The following is a 13370-nucleotide window of genomic DNA, read 5'->3' on the forward strand; positions in this document are numbered from 1 at the left end:
AACTCCAACTTCAACATTGTTTGTTTGACTGATTGATTGGTTAAAAGAGGTATCCATTATTATATCTTGAGTTTGATCGTCTGACATCATTCTTGTTTTTGATAATCAAACAAATTATCATTCATTCATCTACATGTTGACCAAATATATAACGACAACAAATGAAAGATAATGACAAAAGACACATGATCAATCAAGTGTTCCACAATCAGTTGTTGTGCCGATACATTCTCCAACATGTCAGTGGCATATATAGTCGGTTGAACAAGTCAACGATCAAAGGAGGAGTGTTGCACTCCAGTGGTGATCTGATGATGATGCTCAAGTTCAATGCCATATCGATGTTCATTGAATCATTCGACAGTGTTGCCAACAACTACCCTTACAACACAACATTGTTGAAGAAGTGTGCCGCCCAATACAACAACACCAGAGCATTCAATCATCTGATCAAACATCCAAACATCATCATCGATCAGACCGTGTTCAAGTTGGAACATGTCTGTCAACATGGCAACATTGACATTCTTCAATCATACATCGATGCCACATCATGTTACTCAACACACTGCATAGACTTTGTTGAATGCATTCCTCTTGCAATCGACAATGGCAACGAACACTTTGTTCGTCTGTTGCTCCAACGCCTCTCAGTGCGAGGTAGTGTTCCTCGAGACAATACTGAAATCAGTGAAGGAGATAACTCTGATAATGAGAGGTACGACGAAGCGATTAAACGTCTCAATAAGTACAAGTTCAAGTGTCATGGTATCAGCATTGATGTGCTCCGTGTGCTTAACGAGGAGTTCAGCTGCCTGTTCGTGTTTGGCAACATATGGAGCGATGTCCTCGCTCGCTCAGCCAAGTTCGACATGGTCGACAGTGTCCAATACATCTTGAGCAACCTCGGGCAGAGAATGAAGAATGTTCATCCCTACTACTTTGGCCCATTCATGAAACAGGTTGCCAAGGCCGGCAACGTTGAGCTCTTTCGCATGTTCACTGAGTGCCATCACTGCGATGCGTATTTCAGGGCGAGCAACGTCAAAGACATCATCATCAAGATGGCCGCAGAGTATGGGCAAGAGGCATTGGTCCTTCAGCTCTACGACCTGTGCATTGTCAGGGGTGTGTACCCGATGCCCGAGAGTGCCTTCGCTCCCTATTTGGAGGGCCCTCCACATGCCAAGCGTCTTCGCATCACACCACTGGCAGCCATTCTCAACGATGACCTTATGTATATTGATGCAATGCTGTCCAGCATCAATTCGCTCGATCTCAAGATGTGTCGGAGCATGTCCACCTCGATAGCGATGCTGATCACCAGCCAGCGATCGCCCGCACCGGTGTTTGATGGTCAATCACTCTCAAACATGGTGTTGGCCATTAACAAGCCTGGCAGCAACATCACCGTTGACTTGGCATGCAAGTTCATCGATCACTGCACATTCAACGAACATGACGAATTCAAGGTATGGATTGCCAAGAAGTCTGCGTTGGAGGAGGCGGCAGGCTTCTCTGCCGCTTTGATGGCAAGGATATACAGGCTGCTCAATGACTTTTATGATGAAGGCCTGTTCATGGCCAAGGCATTGGCGAGCAGGTGTCGCGAGACTATAGAATACGGAACAAAGAACAAGCTCAAATTGGTCAAGCTAGACGCATTCAAGTTCTTTGAGAAGGCATCGATGGATGATGTACGCTTTGTGTCCAAACTCCTGGACTCCAAAATTATGACGGATCCTGTGATCTGTGAGTGGGCCGTACTTAATCAATCATCAGAGGTGTTTGAGTACATCATCAATCTGTTCACAATGGATGAGTTGAAGACCAATCTACAGGATATTGTGGAGTTTGCTATGATATATGGCAATCCTCAACACATTCAATCACTTCAACGTCACTTTGGGGTCCAACATGATCTCTATATTGGGCTAAGTCTTGAGACACTTGAGAGCATAGTCTCTGACAATCACTATTCATCACTGGAATTCCACTTCAACTCAACAGCATTCAACAAACAAACAAACAAACATCAATTGAGAACACTCCACAGCATCCTCAACAAAGCATATCAAGTTGGATCAACTCGATTGATGAAACTGTGCATCAATCACATCGACTCACTCAATCAACCGGATGAAAGTAATGAAGGTGACGAGGAAGATTATGAAGAAGAAGATGCAGAATATGATGATGATGATGACAATGATGATGAGGACTGTGAGTATGTATCGATCCCGGTATCAAGCAACCTCCATCAATCAATGACTAACAATGTCATTCACTCGTAGCCATCCAGTTCCAGAGTTGGATCAAGCGTTCCACTTGGTGATTGGTGATGCCAGGTTAGCAACAATGATCATGCGACAGATTGGAATGATTCACTCATCATTGGGCATTGATTTGGACAGATTGATCAAAGGATCAACATTATTGGCCAACAACAATCTTCTTCATTACATCAGGTTTGGTGCCACTGAATACTTCATCAAATCATACTACACCATCAAAGATCAATATCAATACCCTCACAACACAACATTGTTATCAGAGGCATTTGCCAATTGTAACACACGTGCATTGGTTGCACTGCTTGACAACCCCAACATGTCCCTTCCTACGGATCGTGTGGCATTGGAGAACATCCTCCGAGGCATATCCAGATGCCCACCTCCTTATTGGGAGTGGATATTTGAACAATACCTAAAGATCGTCTGGCCGACTGACACTCCATTTGTGATGACCGAGGACTTCTTCCTTTCGGTACACCATGTTGCATTCCTTCAAAAGCTCATTCAGATGGGCTTCAGTCTCGATCGAACCGACGACTACAAAATCATTTACGATCGGTTGGCCAATAGTTGGTTCACCAAACCGTGGGCATTGGAAACCGTACAGTTCTTGCATGATCACTCACTTCTAGAAAAGTCGTTTCAGAAAGGCTTGTTGTACAGGGCGATCGAACATAACGTCCTGGATGTCTTTGGCCACATCATCAGCATCAATCCAGAGTTTCAACAATTGGATGCTTGGATTGATTTGAAGCGAGGACTGTTGGATCATTGTTGCAAGTTTGGACGTGCCAACCATCTGGACATATTCCTTGCATTGCCATTCAATGATATAATCACCAGAGGAGTGTTTTTGATCGAGGCGGTGTCCGGTGGACACTTGGACATTGTGAGGCGTCTGGTCCATGACATTGGATTAACTAATCCAGGCCGTATCGCCAACAAGATTTTTGAGGCCATCCCATTTGCATTGAATCATGGACACTTGGATATATTCGATTACCTCATCTCATTGGAATATCAACGACCACAACCCCGACGTGTAAAAACAGCAATGGCCAACAAATCAATGATCATTGAGGTCGATAGCATCAGTGACAACATCATATCAATTGAGTTGATTGAGAGGTTGAAATCATGTGGACCATACACCATCAAACTCAATAGTTATAGAATTAGCAAGCATGCTTTGGATCGAGCAATGACCGTTGGCTATGTGTCCATGGCCAGGACATTGTTGGACATGTATCCGCACGTGGCATTGGACAAATCACACCACTTAACGTACGTCCCTGAATTGATCAAGAGTATTGGGACACCTGGTAGCCAGGCGACTGAAGACACCATCTCAGAGTTTTACCTCAAACTTAAAGATAGTGTAGGATCAACACTTCGCGACATGATGTTGGGTGCTGCCACCAAGTCCTTGTCAATGATCCAGTGGGTCATCACTCACTTCACATCAGCCCAATACAATGAATCAGTTGATAGGCTTACTTGCTCGGACTTCCAATACACGATTGATCGATGTGCCAAGAGATGCGATGTCCAAGCCATTGACTATTTGATCGATCTGGCAATTGGTGTTTGTAAGAGAACAGACGCAGTGTATGGCTGGGATCAACAAAGGATACAAGACATCATCTCATTGGACGAGATCAACAACACAACAGTGTTGACATATCTCTTGGACAAAGGATACATGAGTGTCGATAATGTCAAGTCCAGTGCATTGCCAATCATTGTCAACAAGGTCTGTGTTGAAGGCGACGTGGACATTCTCCGCATGATACATCAACGATGTGTGACAGCATCACAACTCCAGAGACATCTGCCTTCAATGTCCAGCATCCAGAATGCTGTCATCAACAACCATCACAAATTGATCACTTATATGTTTGAAGGTGATAGTACCCATGATGGATCTGGATCATCACTCTCACCTTATGTTCGAGCAAAGGTAGACCAGATGAACATTACCAAGCTGCTCAGAACAGTTCGCCATCATGCCTTTGTCAATGGATGTTTGAACATCATCAACATGTGTGATCGTTTGATCTAAACAATGAAGTACAAGTATAAATAATAATAATAAACCATCCACCAAGTAGGACAATCCCTAGGTTTATGGGTGGGCATGGTCCTACATGATTTTGGTCGGGGCCATCCAAATAAAATCAGGACTTGGCTCCCTCTTTAGGAAGGCGATCGGTGATCATTTTGGTTTTTTCCAAGCTTTCCAGAGCAAAAAAATATCCAGTCGTGCTTGAATCCGATCAGGTTTCTTAATTTAATCAAAAGGTTGTGACTGACCTGTCCATCAAGATTTGTTGTTGTGAATCTTTACTTTCATCCAGCAAACACTCAATCAAACAAACACATAAACAAAACAAACATATAAAGATATATAAAAGGACTTTGAGTATAACAACAACAGCATCATCAATCAGAACCTAGGTTGGAAGTCACAAACATAATGTAATATACATGTCTTGTCCTTGCCCATGGGCACGGACACTCTTACTTTCTCCTTCTCCTCTATTGAATGTGTCGATTGATTGATTGATTGAGTGATGAGTGAGTAGTATTATTCAGATTTAGATTGGCCCTTCACTTTCATCTTGTGTCAATCACCAATCACATCACGTCTTTCAATCAATCACACACGCGAGTGTGCCTCACACACACTCAACCACACAAACCACAATCACCCCCAATCAATCAATCAGTCTCAGTCACATGTTCATATCATCAAACAATGTGGATGGATGGAGAATCACCCTGGTGTCTCTCCGTCCTCTTACTCTATCTTACTTACACCTGTTCTAACAATTCAAAAACATAATCTTACAAGTCTGTTCTTGCTGAGCTGTATCACTCACTCAATCAATCAATCACTCCAATCACTCATTCATTCATCAACTTCCACTTCTCCAATTCCATCTCTCCACTCTTACTTACTTATATACTTTTATAATCAAACAAACAGTGTAATAATAATAATCAATCAATCAATCAATCAATCAGATATTATAATTAGACTTGATGATGGAACCACATATAACAGCCACTCATGAGGGCATTTTGGACGTTGCAAAGAAGACAACATTGCATGGAACAAAGTTCAAGTCCAACTACGTTCGTCTGGTACCAGGCGGCTTGTATATATACCTGACGGACCAGGACGACACATTCAAATGCATCGAGATTGAGTTTGCCATGTTGGATGCCAGTCCCCAGAACAACACAAGACCCTACACATTCTCCGTGAGGAACAGCTCAAACAAGGTCACCTTCTTCTCTACAAACACTCAACAAGGTATGTGTCAAGTTTCGAATCGCGCGAGTCGTGGCACACCGCCACACGGGCGGAAACACTTCGCCACACTCGCGGAAACACACACGGAAACACATCGCCACACATGCGGAAACACAAACTAACACTCGAACATCAGAGTTTGACAAGTGGATTGAAATGATAAAGAGTTGCTCTGGAAAGAAGAACGCAGGTATACCATTGGTACAGCATGATGCATCGGTAAAGAGAGAGGGAAGAACAGACGTGCTGTTCAGAGCCAAGAAGAACATCTCGGGAAAGATTGTTAGCTCGGGCGTCGGCAAGAGCGGCATCAAGAAGATGATTCCTGAGGAGGGCCGCGAGCTCATCTCAGCCATTCGCAAGATCATCAAGCGTGTCTCCAGCGAGGAGAAGGCCAACGAGATCGAGAAGAACATCATCAAGATCCTCGTCAAGGTGTTCTTCCAGATCGACAACAAGGCCGTGCAGATGCAGGATTTGGCCAAGGTGGACCGCGCGCTGCGTGACGCCTTTGACAACCTGGACCGCGCATTCCGCTTCTACGGTGTGCGCAAGTCTGCCGACCTCGTGCCCCTGTTCACCAAGGTGTCCACATCGTTCAAGATCGCCGAGACAGAGTCGGTGGCGCTGTTCTCGCCCTACCTGCGTCCACACAACCTACAAAAGATGCGCACGACCTTCACCTTCTTGGGCTCGGTCGAGTTCTTCTCCAAGGTCTGGGACGACAGTGAGATCGAGGATGAACTGTTCCTCCTTGTCAGTGCACTAAACAAGTACACTCAGATTGAGATCATTCAATAGTTGATTGTCTGGTGTGTGTGGCGCGGAAGAATGTAACAAATGTGTGGCTGGCTGGCGGGTCGCCAGCGAAACATCCAACAACAACAACAGCGAGGCAAACGAACACTCAACTCATACAAACATATTATATAGATATAGATACCCTTTGTAAACCTATTCCACAAGCATTGCAGCAACAACATCAACCAACCAAGTATATGCTTTAGCTTTTTTTGGACATCCCTCCAGCCCAGAAGACTCTGTCGCCGGGCAGGGATGGTACCCATTGTGAATAAACACTCAAGTGATGGTTGAGGCCAGGCCACATGACCTAGTCCTCTGCCACTCCTTGTCTAATGCACTCTCCAAAGTATACTAATCCTGTATCCAACATCCGCGACAACACGTTGGTTGATCGACTTGTATATATGATAATAAGGTTTGTTATTGTATCCTCTGAAGCAATGGTATGGTCTTGTTGGCTAGACATTGTGGACATTTGCATTCGAATCCATAGCTGTCCAGAAGCATCTCGCGTCGACGATCGGTGGAAAGGTTGTGGCCATCAAGGTAGGTAACAAACAGTTCCTCACCCTTCTTGATAGGGCGTTTGGTGACAACACGTAGTTGCTTATCATTGATGATTGGCGCTGCAATGAAGATGTTTGGCTCGCATGAATGGTTGATGAAGCTTGTGTGCAGGGGGATGCCGACAAAGAACTTGCCGACGCGGTCCTCAAAGTCAAAGTTGAAGCCCAGCTCGTCCAGCGCATCCTTTGTGCAGTGCACATGGATGGTGCTGGTGTACATCGACAGCTGGTTCAAAGTGATCATCGACTTGAACCTGTAGAACAGCTCGGGTGTGAGGCCGCGGCGATCGTGGAAGATGTCCTTGATGAGCGCGTACAGCTTGGACTCCTTGCGCGACAACAGGAATTGCGAGTTGTCTGGCATGGCGTAGACCAGGCGCTTTGTATGATCGTCCAGTGTGAATGGGCGCAGAGGTGAGTTCTTGTCGCCATTGGAGTGCTGCGCCGCCAGCATCTTGAGCAGCAGCATGTAGCCAGTCCTCTCAAACTCGGTGAGTGAGCTGATCTGTTTCTCGTACTGATTGATCAGTGATCTCAGATGGTCATTGTTTGTGCAGATTGGCGAGTGCTTGAGATTCGCGTCACTCTTGCACTCGGGCGAGCAGTACAGTGCCTCGTGGCATGATGGGCAGTCTTCGGGGATGATCCTACCCGTTGGCAATCTCGTCATCTTTGTAATAGTATGTGCCAATCTCTTATACTCTCTACTCTTTACAATCTCCTCCTCATTCTCAAAGCTTATTGGTTTAAATGCAATGTGGCAGTTATGGCAATGATCATTCTATTCGTGATGAATTGATTGATTGATGATGATGGAAGATGTCAGGTCAGCATCCATGGTCTGATTGATTGAATGATTGAGGGACTTACGTCTTCTCTTATGTTGTCCATGTTGGAGGTGGCTATTGAGAAGGTCTCGAACACCAACTCCTCAGCTCCAATGTCGCGTGTGGCAAACAATCCACGTCCATGTACACCAGACATCTTGATTTGGACAGCATCAATCATATCCTTTGTAATAAAGTTATAATATTGGTAGTCCTATAATAGATTGATTGATTGATCGTCAGTTATGAATGATTTGGTCATTCATTCCACAAGTTGCCTTACATCATCATATCTTGGCACAATGATCTTGTCTGGATTGGCCATAGCCTCAGCCTTCTTCTTCAAGTTATACACAGTGTCATTCTCGACCAGTCTCAAACTAACATCAAAGTGTTCTATTGCCTCATTGAACTTTAACTTCTTCATCAAACATACTCCCTTGACCATGTTTGCTCTGATTGATTGATTGAATGAGTGAGTGACGCGATCGTGCCAGACTGAGAATGATTGAATGAATGACTTACTCTGCAAGATCATCCGAACTGTTTGACATCTTTAGTACAACTTCAGTGTCTTGGATGGCTTCATCTAACATTCCAATCTCTTCATAGACTACTGAACGTTGGAGATAGGCGGTGGAGTCATAGGGCAGTTTGTTGATGATCCAATAATACTTTTGTAATGCCTTCTCATATTGTCCAGCTTCCAATGCTTCATGTGCCTCTTCGTACGCTTGATTGATGAAACGACCGACTCGAGGCGATCGCATATTCAATCTCTGTATCTTGCTCTGATCAGGCATCAATGAATCCTTGAATCTTTGTTGTATTGGTGATAAAGGTGGAGGTGTTGTTGTATCTGTAGTTGTCATTGCTGAGCCAACATTAGTGTTACTGATGTTGCTAATTCTGTTATTATCATTCTCTGATTCTGATTGATTCAATGTACTATATGATGCTAGTCTTGTGATTAACTTTGTTGTTGATGTTGGTGTTGTTGAGAGTCGAGTGATTGCATTAGATGATGAATGTGCAATCCTATATAATGATGACACACTTGGTATATATCTTGACAACATTATTATTATAATCAATGAGATAATAACTACCTGTAAACAATGAAGCAGAAGGAAACGAAAGACTCGGTTTTGATTGAATTAGTCCCATAAATTGAAAATTTGGATGAGGGCAAGGGTTAGGGTAAGGGTTGTGTGAATTGGTTGCGGAAGTGTGAGATTGTGTGAATGATGAACTATCACTTCAAATTTCAAGAACGTTGACTGTACAGAGATAAAGATCATTCATTCAAGTATTAGTAATAGTAGTAGTCATAGTAGTATTAGTAATAGTAGTAGAGGTAGTTTATTGCCATGGCAAAGACAAAGAAGGTAGGCTTGGATACAACACAGATGAATGAATGAATGAATGAATGAATGAATGAATGAATGAATGAATATGTCGACTGACAGTTAACTGTTATGATATTATTATAGGATCATCATTTACAGCAACAACATCATGATGGACATGATGATAGGTTTGAGATAATAGACTTTACAATTGCTTCAGAATGGGAGACATTGGTATCAAAACTGGAGAACATTGTAAAGAAATGCTTGAAGAGTAGACAGTCAATATCGGATGTGACAATCAACTTTAGACATCAATCATATCAATTCATCTATGTCACTCCACTTGCATCTACACATCCCGTCACCGCTGCCACCTCAGCCGGCAGTGGATCATCAACACCATCAACTGTACAGCCAAACAGTATGTTATTACATTCATCATATATTGAAGTGAGTGATTGATCTAATGCACCATCATCATACAGACTTTATGAATCCAAAGAATGACTTTGCAATGTTCCCAACTACTGATCCTGCTAATGCTAGACGTCATGAGCAAGAGAACTTCTCAGACTGGTTTGGCGTTCAAGAGTACTTCCTGATACTTGCACTTCGCGACACTGGTCCCGAGTTATCAGAGCTGTCAACCATCATGTCTGCAGTCACCGTGGCACTTCACAATGAGAACTGGTACATATCATCATCATCATTATTATCTCGTATCCAGGGCATACACATTAACTCATCATTCATCAATCATGATCGCCACCGCACAGCCATATACCAACCTTTGTTGGATTCGATGAGAAGAGATTAGAGAACTTCTTGGGATATATGTACATGCCGATCAAGCGTAACAGCGATCATTGCTTCGAGATGAAGCTTGCAACCGAGTCCATCTCCATCCCATCCCTCAATGCACATCAGAACATCGCAGAGTCTATCGAGAAGCAGTTAAGGATACTCTATGCCAAGCTTGTAGGTATATTATGTTACAAAGAGTTGCTCACTCACTCACTTGTTCACATGTACCCTACCTTAGTCACACGACCCTGATGATCGCAACTGGGATAACTTCCTTTCATTGACGACCATCTCTTCAAAGTACACATACATCAAGAATGACTTTGGTGAGAGTGTTTGGAGGTATACAGACACCAAGCCAACATCTCCCCATCCCCAACAGCATCAGCAACAACAATATACTCAACATCAACAACAACAGCAACAGCAACAACAACCTCCACAGGAGGTAGATGAAGACGAGACAATGTCAACATCAGTTATGGAGAGCACAGAGTTGTTTAGATGGGGATATCCAATGGACCCAATCGAACGTATGTTCAATCACATCCATCGTCAACATCCCTCCACATCTCACTGACCTGATTGATTGAATCAACAACAGAGCTTCACTTTTGTGTCATGTATCCACCTTTGAAGAGCGCTCATATATTGGATGGTGACTTTGACGCGATTCAAACAAAGAGCTGGTTCATCAAGTCAATCTATCGCAAGCCACACAGCTCACTCTTCCAAATGACACTGGGCATCGTCAATGTATTCAATGCATTGTTGGACTCTAACAAGACTCAATCAATCTATCAATCACTGTCCGACTACAACATAAAGAACAGGTACACTCTTTCCTATCAACAGAAGAATGAGCAGATGCAGCAACAACAGCAACATCAGAACCAGACAAACTCTCCAGACATGCGCAAGGGCAATCAAAGCGACAACCCAAGTTTGATCAAGACGGTCGGCTCATTCAAGAAGTCTCTGGCATCATCCCTGGCCGCGCCCCTCATCCCCAGTGACCACGAGATTGACTTTGTACTACGCGATCTCTTCTTTGACAAGAAGGACAGCAACGATCCAACACATTTCAACAACATCCACGAGGACATCCTCAATTCACAGCCACATCCAACAAAGGTATGCTGTGTACATGCGTGCTCACGAGTCAGAGAGGGCACGACCAACCATACTAATCACCCATAATCATATACAGAGCACAGTGATCAAGAGAGCACCTGTCGATTCTTTGTTCTTCTCCTTCAGCTTTGTATGTTTGAATGTACAGAGCTTGATTGGCATACTCGTGTTCTGGTCAGAGTTTGTCGAGGAGATCAAATGGCATTGGGAGCACTCCCTGCCCATCCCACGAACACTTGGCAGCGACAAGATCAACATGAACAACTGTCTGATATTCCAGAAGATGCAAATGGTAAGTTTGGACTGGACTCATGAATGAATGAATGAATGAATGACTAATCAGTGATACATGTAGATCAATTATTGTATCTCTAGAAAGGTGAAGGAGAGACGATCAAGGACCTCATCAAAGACACAGGATGACTTGACCAAGGGTGCCCAGGTAAAGACTCAGTCCGATGGTTGGAACGATGATGAACTGGAGGGACTTGATGACATGCCCGTAGATACAGATAGCCCACCATCAGGAGGCGGAGACACATCGCCTGAGATCCTGAAGGGTCAATACCTATTGTACCATGATAGAGAGATTGTGTATGAAAACATACTACCTACCTTTGTTGTACTCGTCGAGAGACGACTAACCTCACTCAATCAATCATTCATATAGAATACCAGAGACACAAGAGTTTGGACCAATGACTGACGATCAGATAATGGAGCAGTTGGAGGAGATGATGAAACTTGGTGACTCGGAGGAGGCTAATGAGATGAGATTGAAGAAGCAGACACCCTCATTGCTCTCGGATATGGAGTCATTCAAATATGCCAACAAGGGATGTGTGTTTGAAGACTTTATTAGATGGCATTCAAGACGTGACTGGGTACTACACAAGGAGGACGGTAGCATACAGACACCGGAACAGCCATCGCCAGCAATGGACGCGTCACTGGATGTTGACGAGTTTGGCATCATCGAGGGTGGCGAGATAGAGGACGACGAGTCTCAAGGCAGGACACGTGGCAAGGGCTTTGGTCGTGATGGTCATCTCAGCTCACGTATGACCAGGAAGAACATCTGGCGCAAGACATGGAGAGAGGCAAAGGCACAGTCAATCGACGAACAAGAACCACTCTTTGATCATGTCAAGCAGGCTGAGAATGCGATCCAATACTTGAGAAACATTAACCCAAATGACCTATTGTATCAGTATGTTGTCGACCTGATGGTAGTCTTGCCCTTGATACACTGTGCTAACCCTACATTCCACCTCCAGGATGATGTCTGTAATACTAACATCGATAGCTCCATTGTTCTTGAATGAGAAGTCCTCTGGCTCATCAGTGCCCAATGAGCTGTGTCTTGGAATGATCTCCAAGCAGACCAAGAAGAGTGTCGATGACTACTATGACACTTTGATCAAGATTTGGCCCAACCACCAAGGAGCCTTCTCCGAGATGTAAGTTACATACTCTGTTGAGCATGATGCGGTATACATCTCTGACACATTTCACCATCATTCACCAACATGCAGGAAGAGAACAGACTTTGATCCACTGTTCAAGGCGATCCAGGAGGTCGAGAACAGCACATCCAAGTACACTTCGTTGAAATCAAAGGTATGAATGAACGACTCGAGTCCACCTCGCTCGCTCAATCACTGACTCACTCAACCTTTTCCACATCAACAGTTTAAGAACCTGGATAGGATCATTGGCAATCTGTACGAAAGAGGATACAGTGACATCAAGGAAAATGAGTTTGCTTTGGTATCGGAGTTGATATTCGGAGAGTATGACGATGCCTCGACTGTCAAGCCAAACGTCAAGGAGTACATCACCAGAAGCTATGCTCCAAGACCATTCCGCAGTTCTCAAATGATGCCACATAGGATGTACACATGCGTATCACAGTTTGAGTGTAGAGTGGCAACAGTCATCTCTGAAGAGGACCAGTGAGTGAGCAGTAGGTAGAAGTTGAACAAGTTCTGATTGGCTGTTCCTACATTCTTCTTCCACAAACAATCTTTGCTTTCCTAAACCATCATCCACTTCCAACAATTGTTAACATGTAAATAGAAATAATAATAATAGAGTGCCATCTCATCAATCACTTCCATTCAATTCACCCATTGTTCATCGATGTTTAGTTGACGTGTGTAACCGACAAAATGACCGATGATTGGTCAGTGTGTGAATCAAGGTGGGCTCATTTTTCAAGATTGGGGGTCTTTGAAGGCTTCATAGCTACACAAGACGCAAGCCACCTC

At 43.9% G+C, this 13370-nt stretch overlaps 4 protein-coding genes across 4 annotated transcripts; 3 read left to right on the top strand and 1 right to left on the bottom strand.

The window, feature by feature from the left end:
- Positions 1–185: 185 nt before the first annotated feature.
- Positions 186–4356, top strand: SAMD00019534_041460 (hypothetical protein; the record flags this gene model as incomplete). The annotated part of the gene is made up of 2 exons (XM_012900651.1): positions 186–2227; positions 2295–4356. 2 exons carry the CDS (start codon positions 186–188, stop codon positions 4354–4356), a joined length of 4104 nt encoding a protein of 1367 aa, XP_012756105.1.
- A 983-nt stretch (positions 4357–5339) lies between these two features.
- SAMD00019534_041470 (hypothetical protein) lies at positions 5340–6411 on the top strand (the record flags this gene model as incomplete). The annotated part of the gene is made up of 2 exons (XM_012900652.1): positions 5340–5613; positions 5750–6411. Coding segments are annotated over 2 exons (936 nt in total), but the record flags the coding sequence as incomplete, so codon positions are not given.
- A 426-nt stretch (positions 6412–6837) lies between these two features.
- Positions 6838–8682, bottom strand: SAMD00019534_041480 (hypothetical protein; the record flags this gene model as incomplete). Its single annotated transcript, XM_012900653.1, has 4 exons — positions 6838–7764; positions 7854–8024; positions 8094–8265; positions 8336–8682. 4 exons carry the CDS (start codon positions 8680–8682, stop codon positions 6838–6840), a joined length of 1617 nt encoding a protein of 538 aa, XP_012756107.1.
- Positions 8683–9180: 498 nt separating this feature from the next.
- SAMD00019534_041490 (hypothetical protein) lies at positions 9181–13059 on the top strand (the record flags this gene model as incomplete). The annotated part of the gene is made up of 12 exons (XM_012900654.1): positions 9181–9198; positions 9319–9583; positions 9648–9852; positions 9939–10140; positions 10205–10499; positions 10571–11100; positions 11177–11392; positions 11456–11694; positions 11771–12310; positions 12378–12560; positions 12636–12720; positions 12793–13059. 12 exons carry the CDS (start codon positions 9181–9183, stop codon positions 13057–13059), a joined length of 3045 nt encoding a protein of 1014 aa, XP_012756108.1.
- Positions 13060–13370: the final 311 nt, after the last annotated feature.

This window comes from Acytostelium subglobosum, assembly GCF_000787575.1.
Source record: "Acytostelium subglobosum LB1 DNA, scaffold: scaffold7, whole genome shotgun sequence".
NCBI lineage: Eukaryota > Evosea > Eumycetozoa > Acytosteliales > Acytosteliaceae > Acytostelium > Acytostelium subglobosum.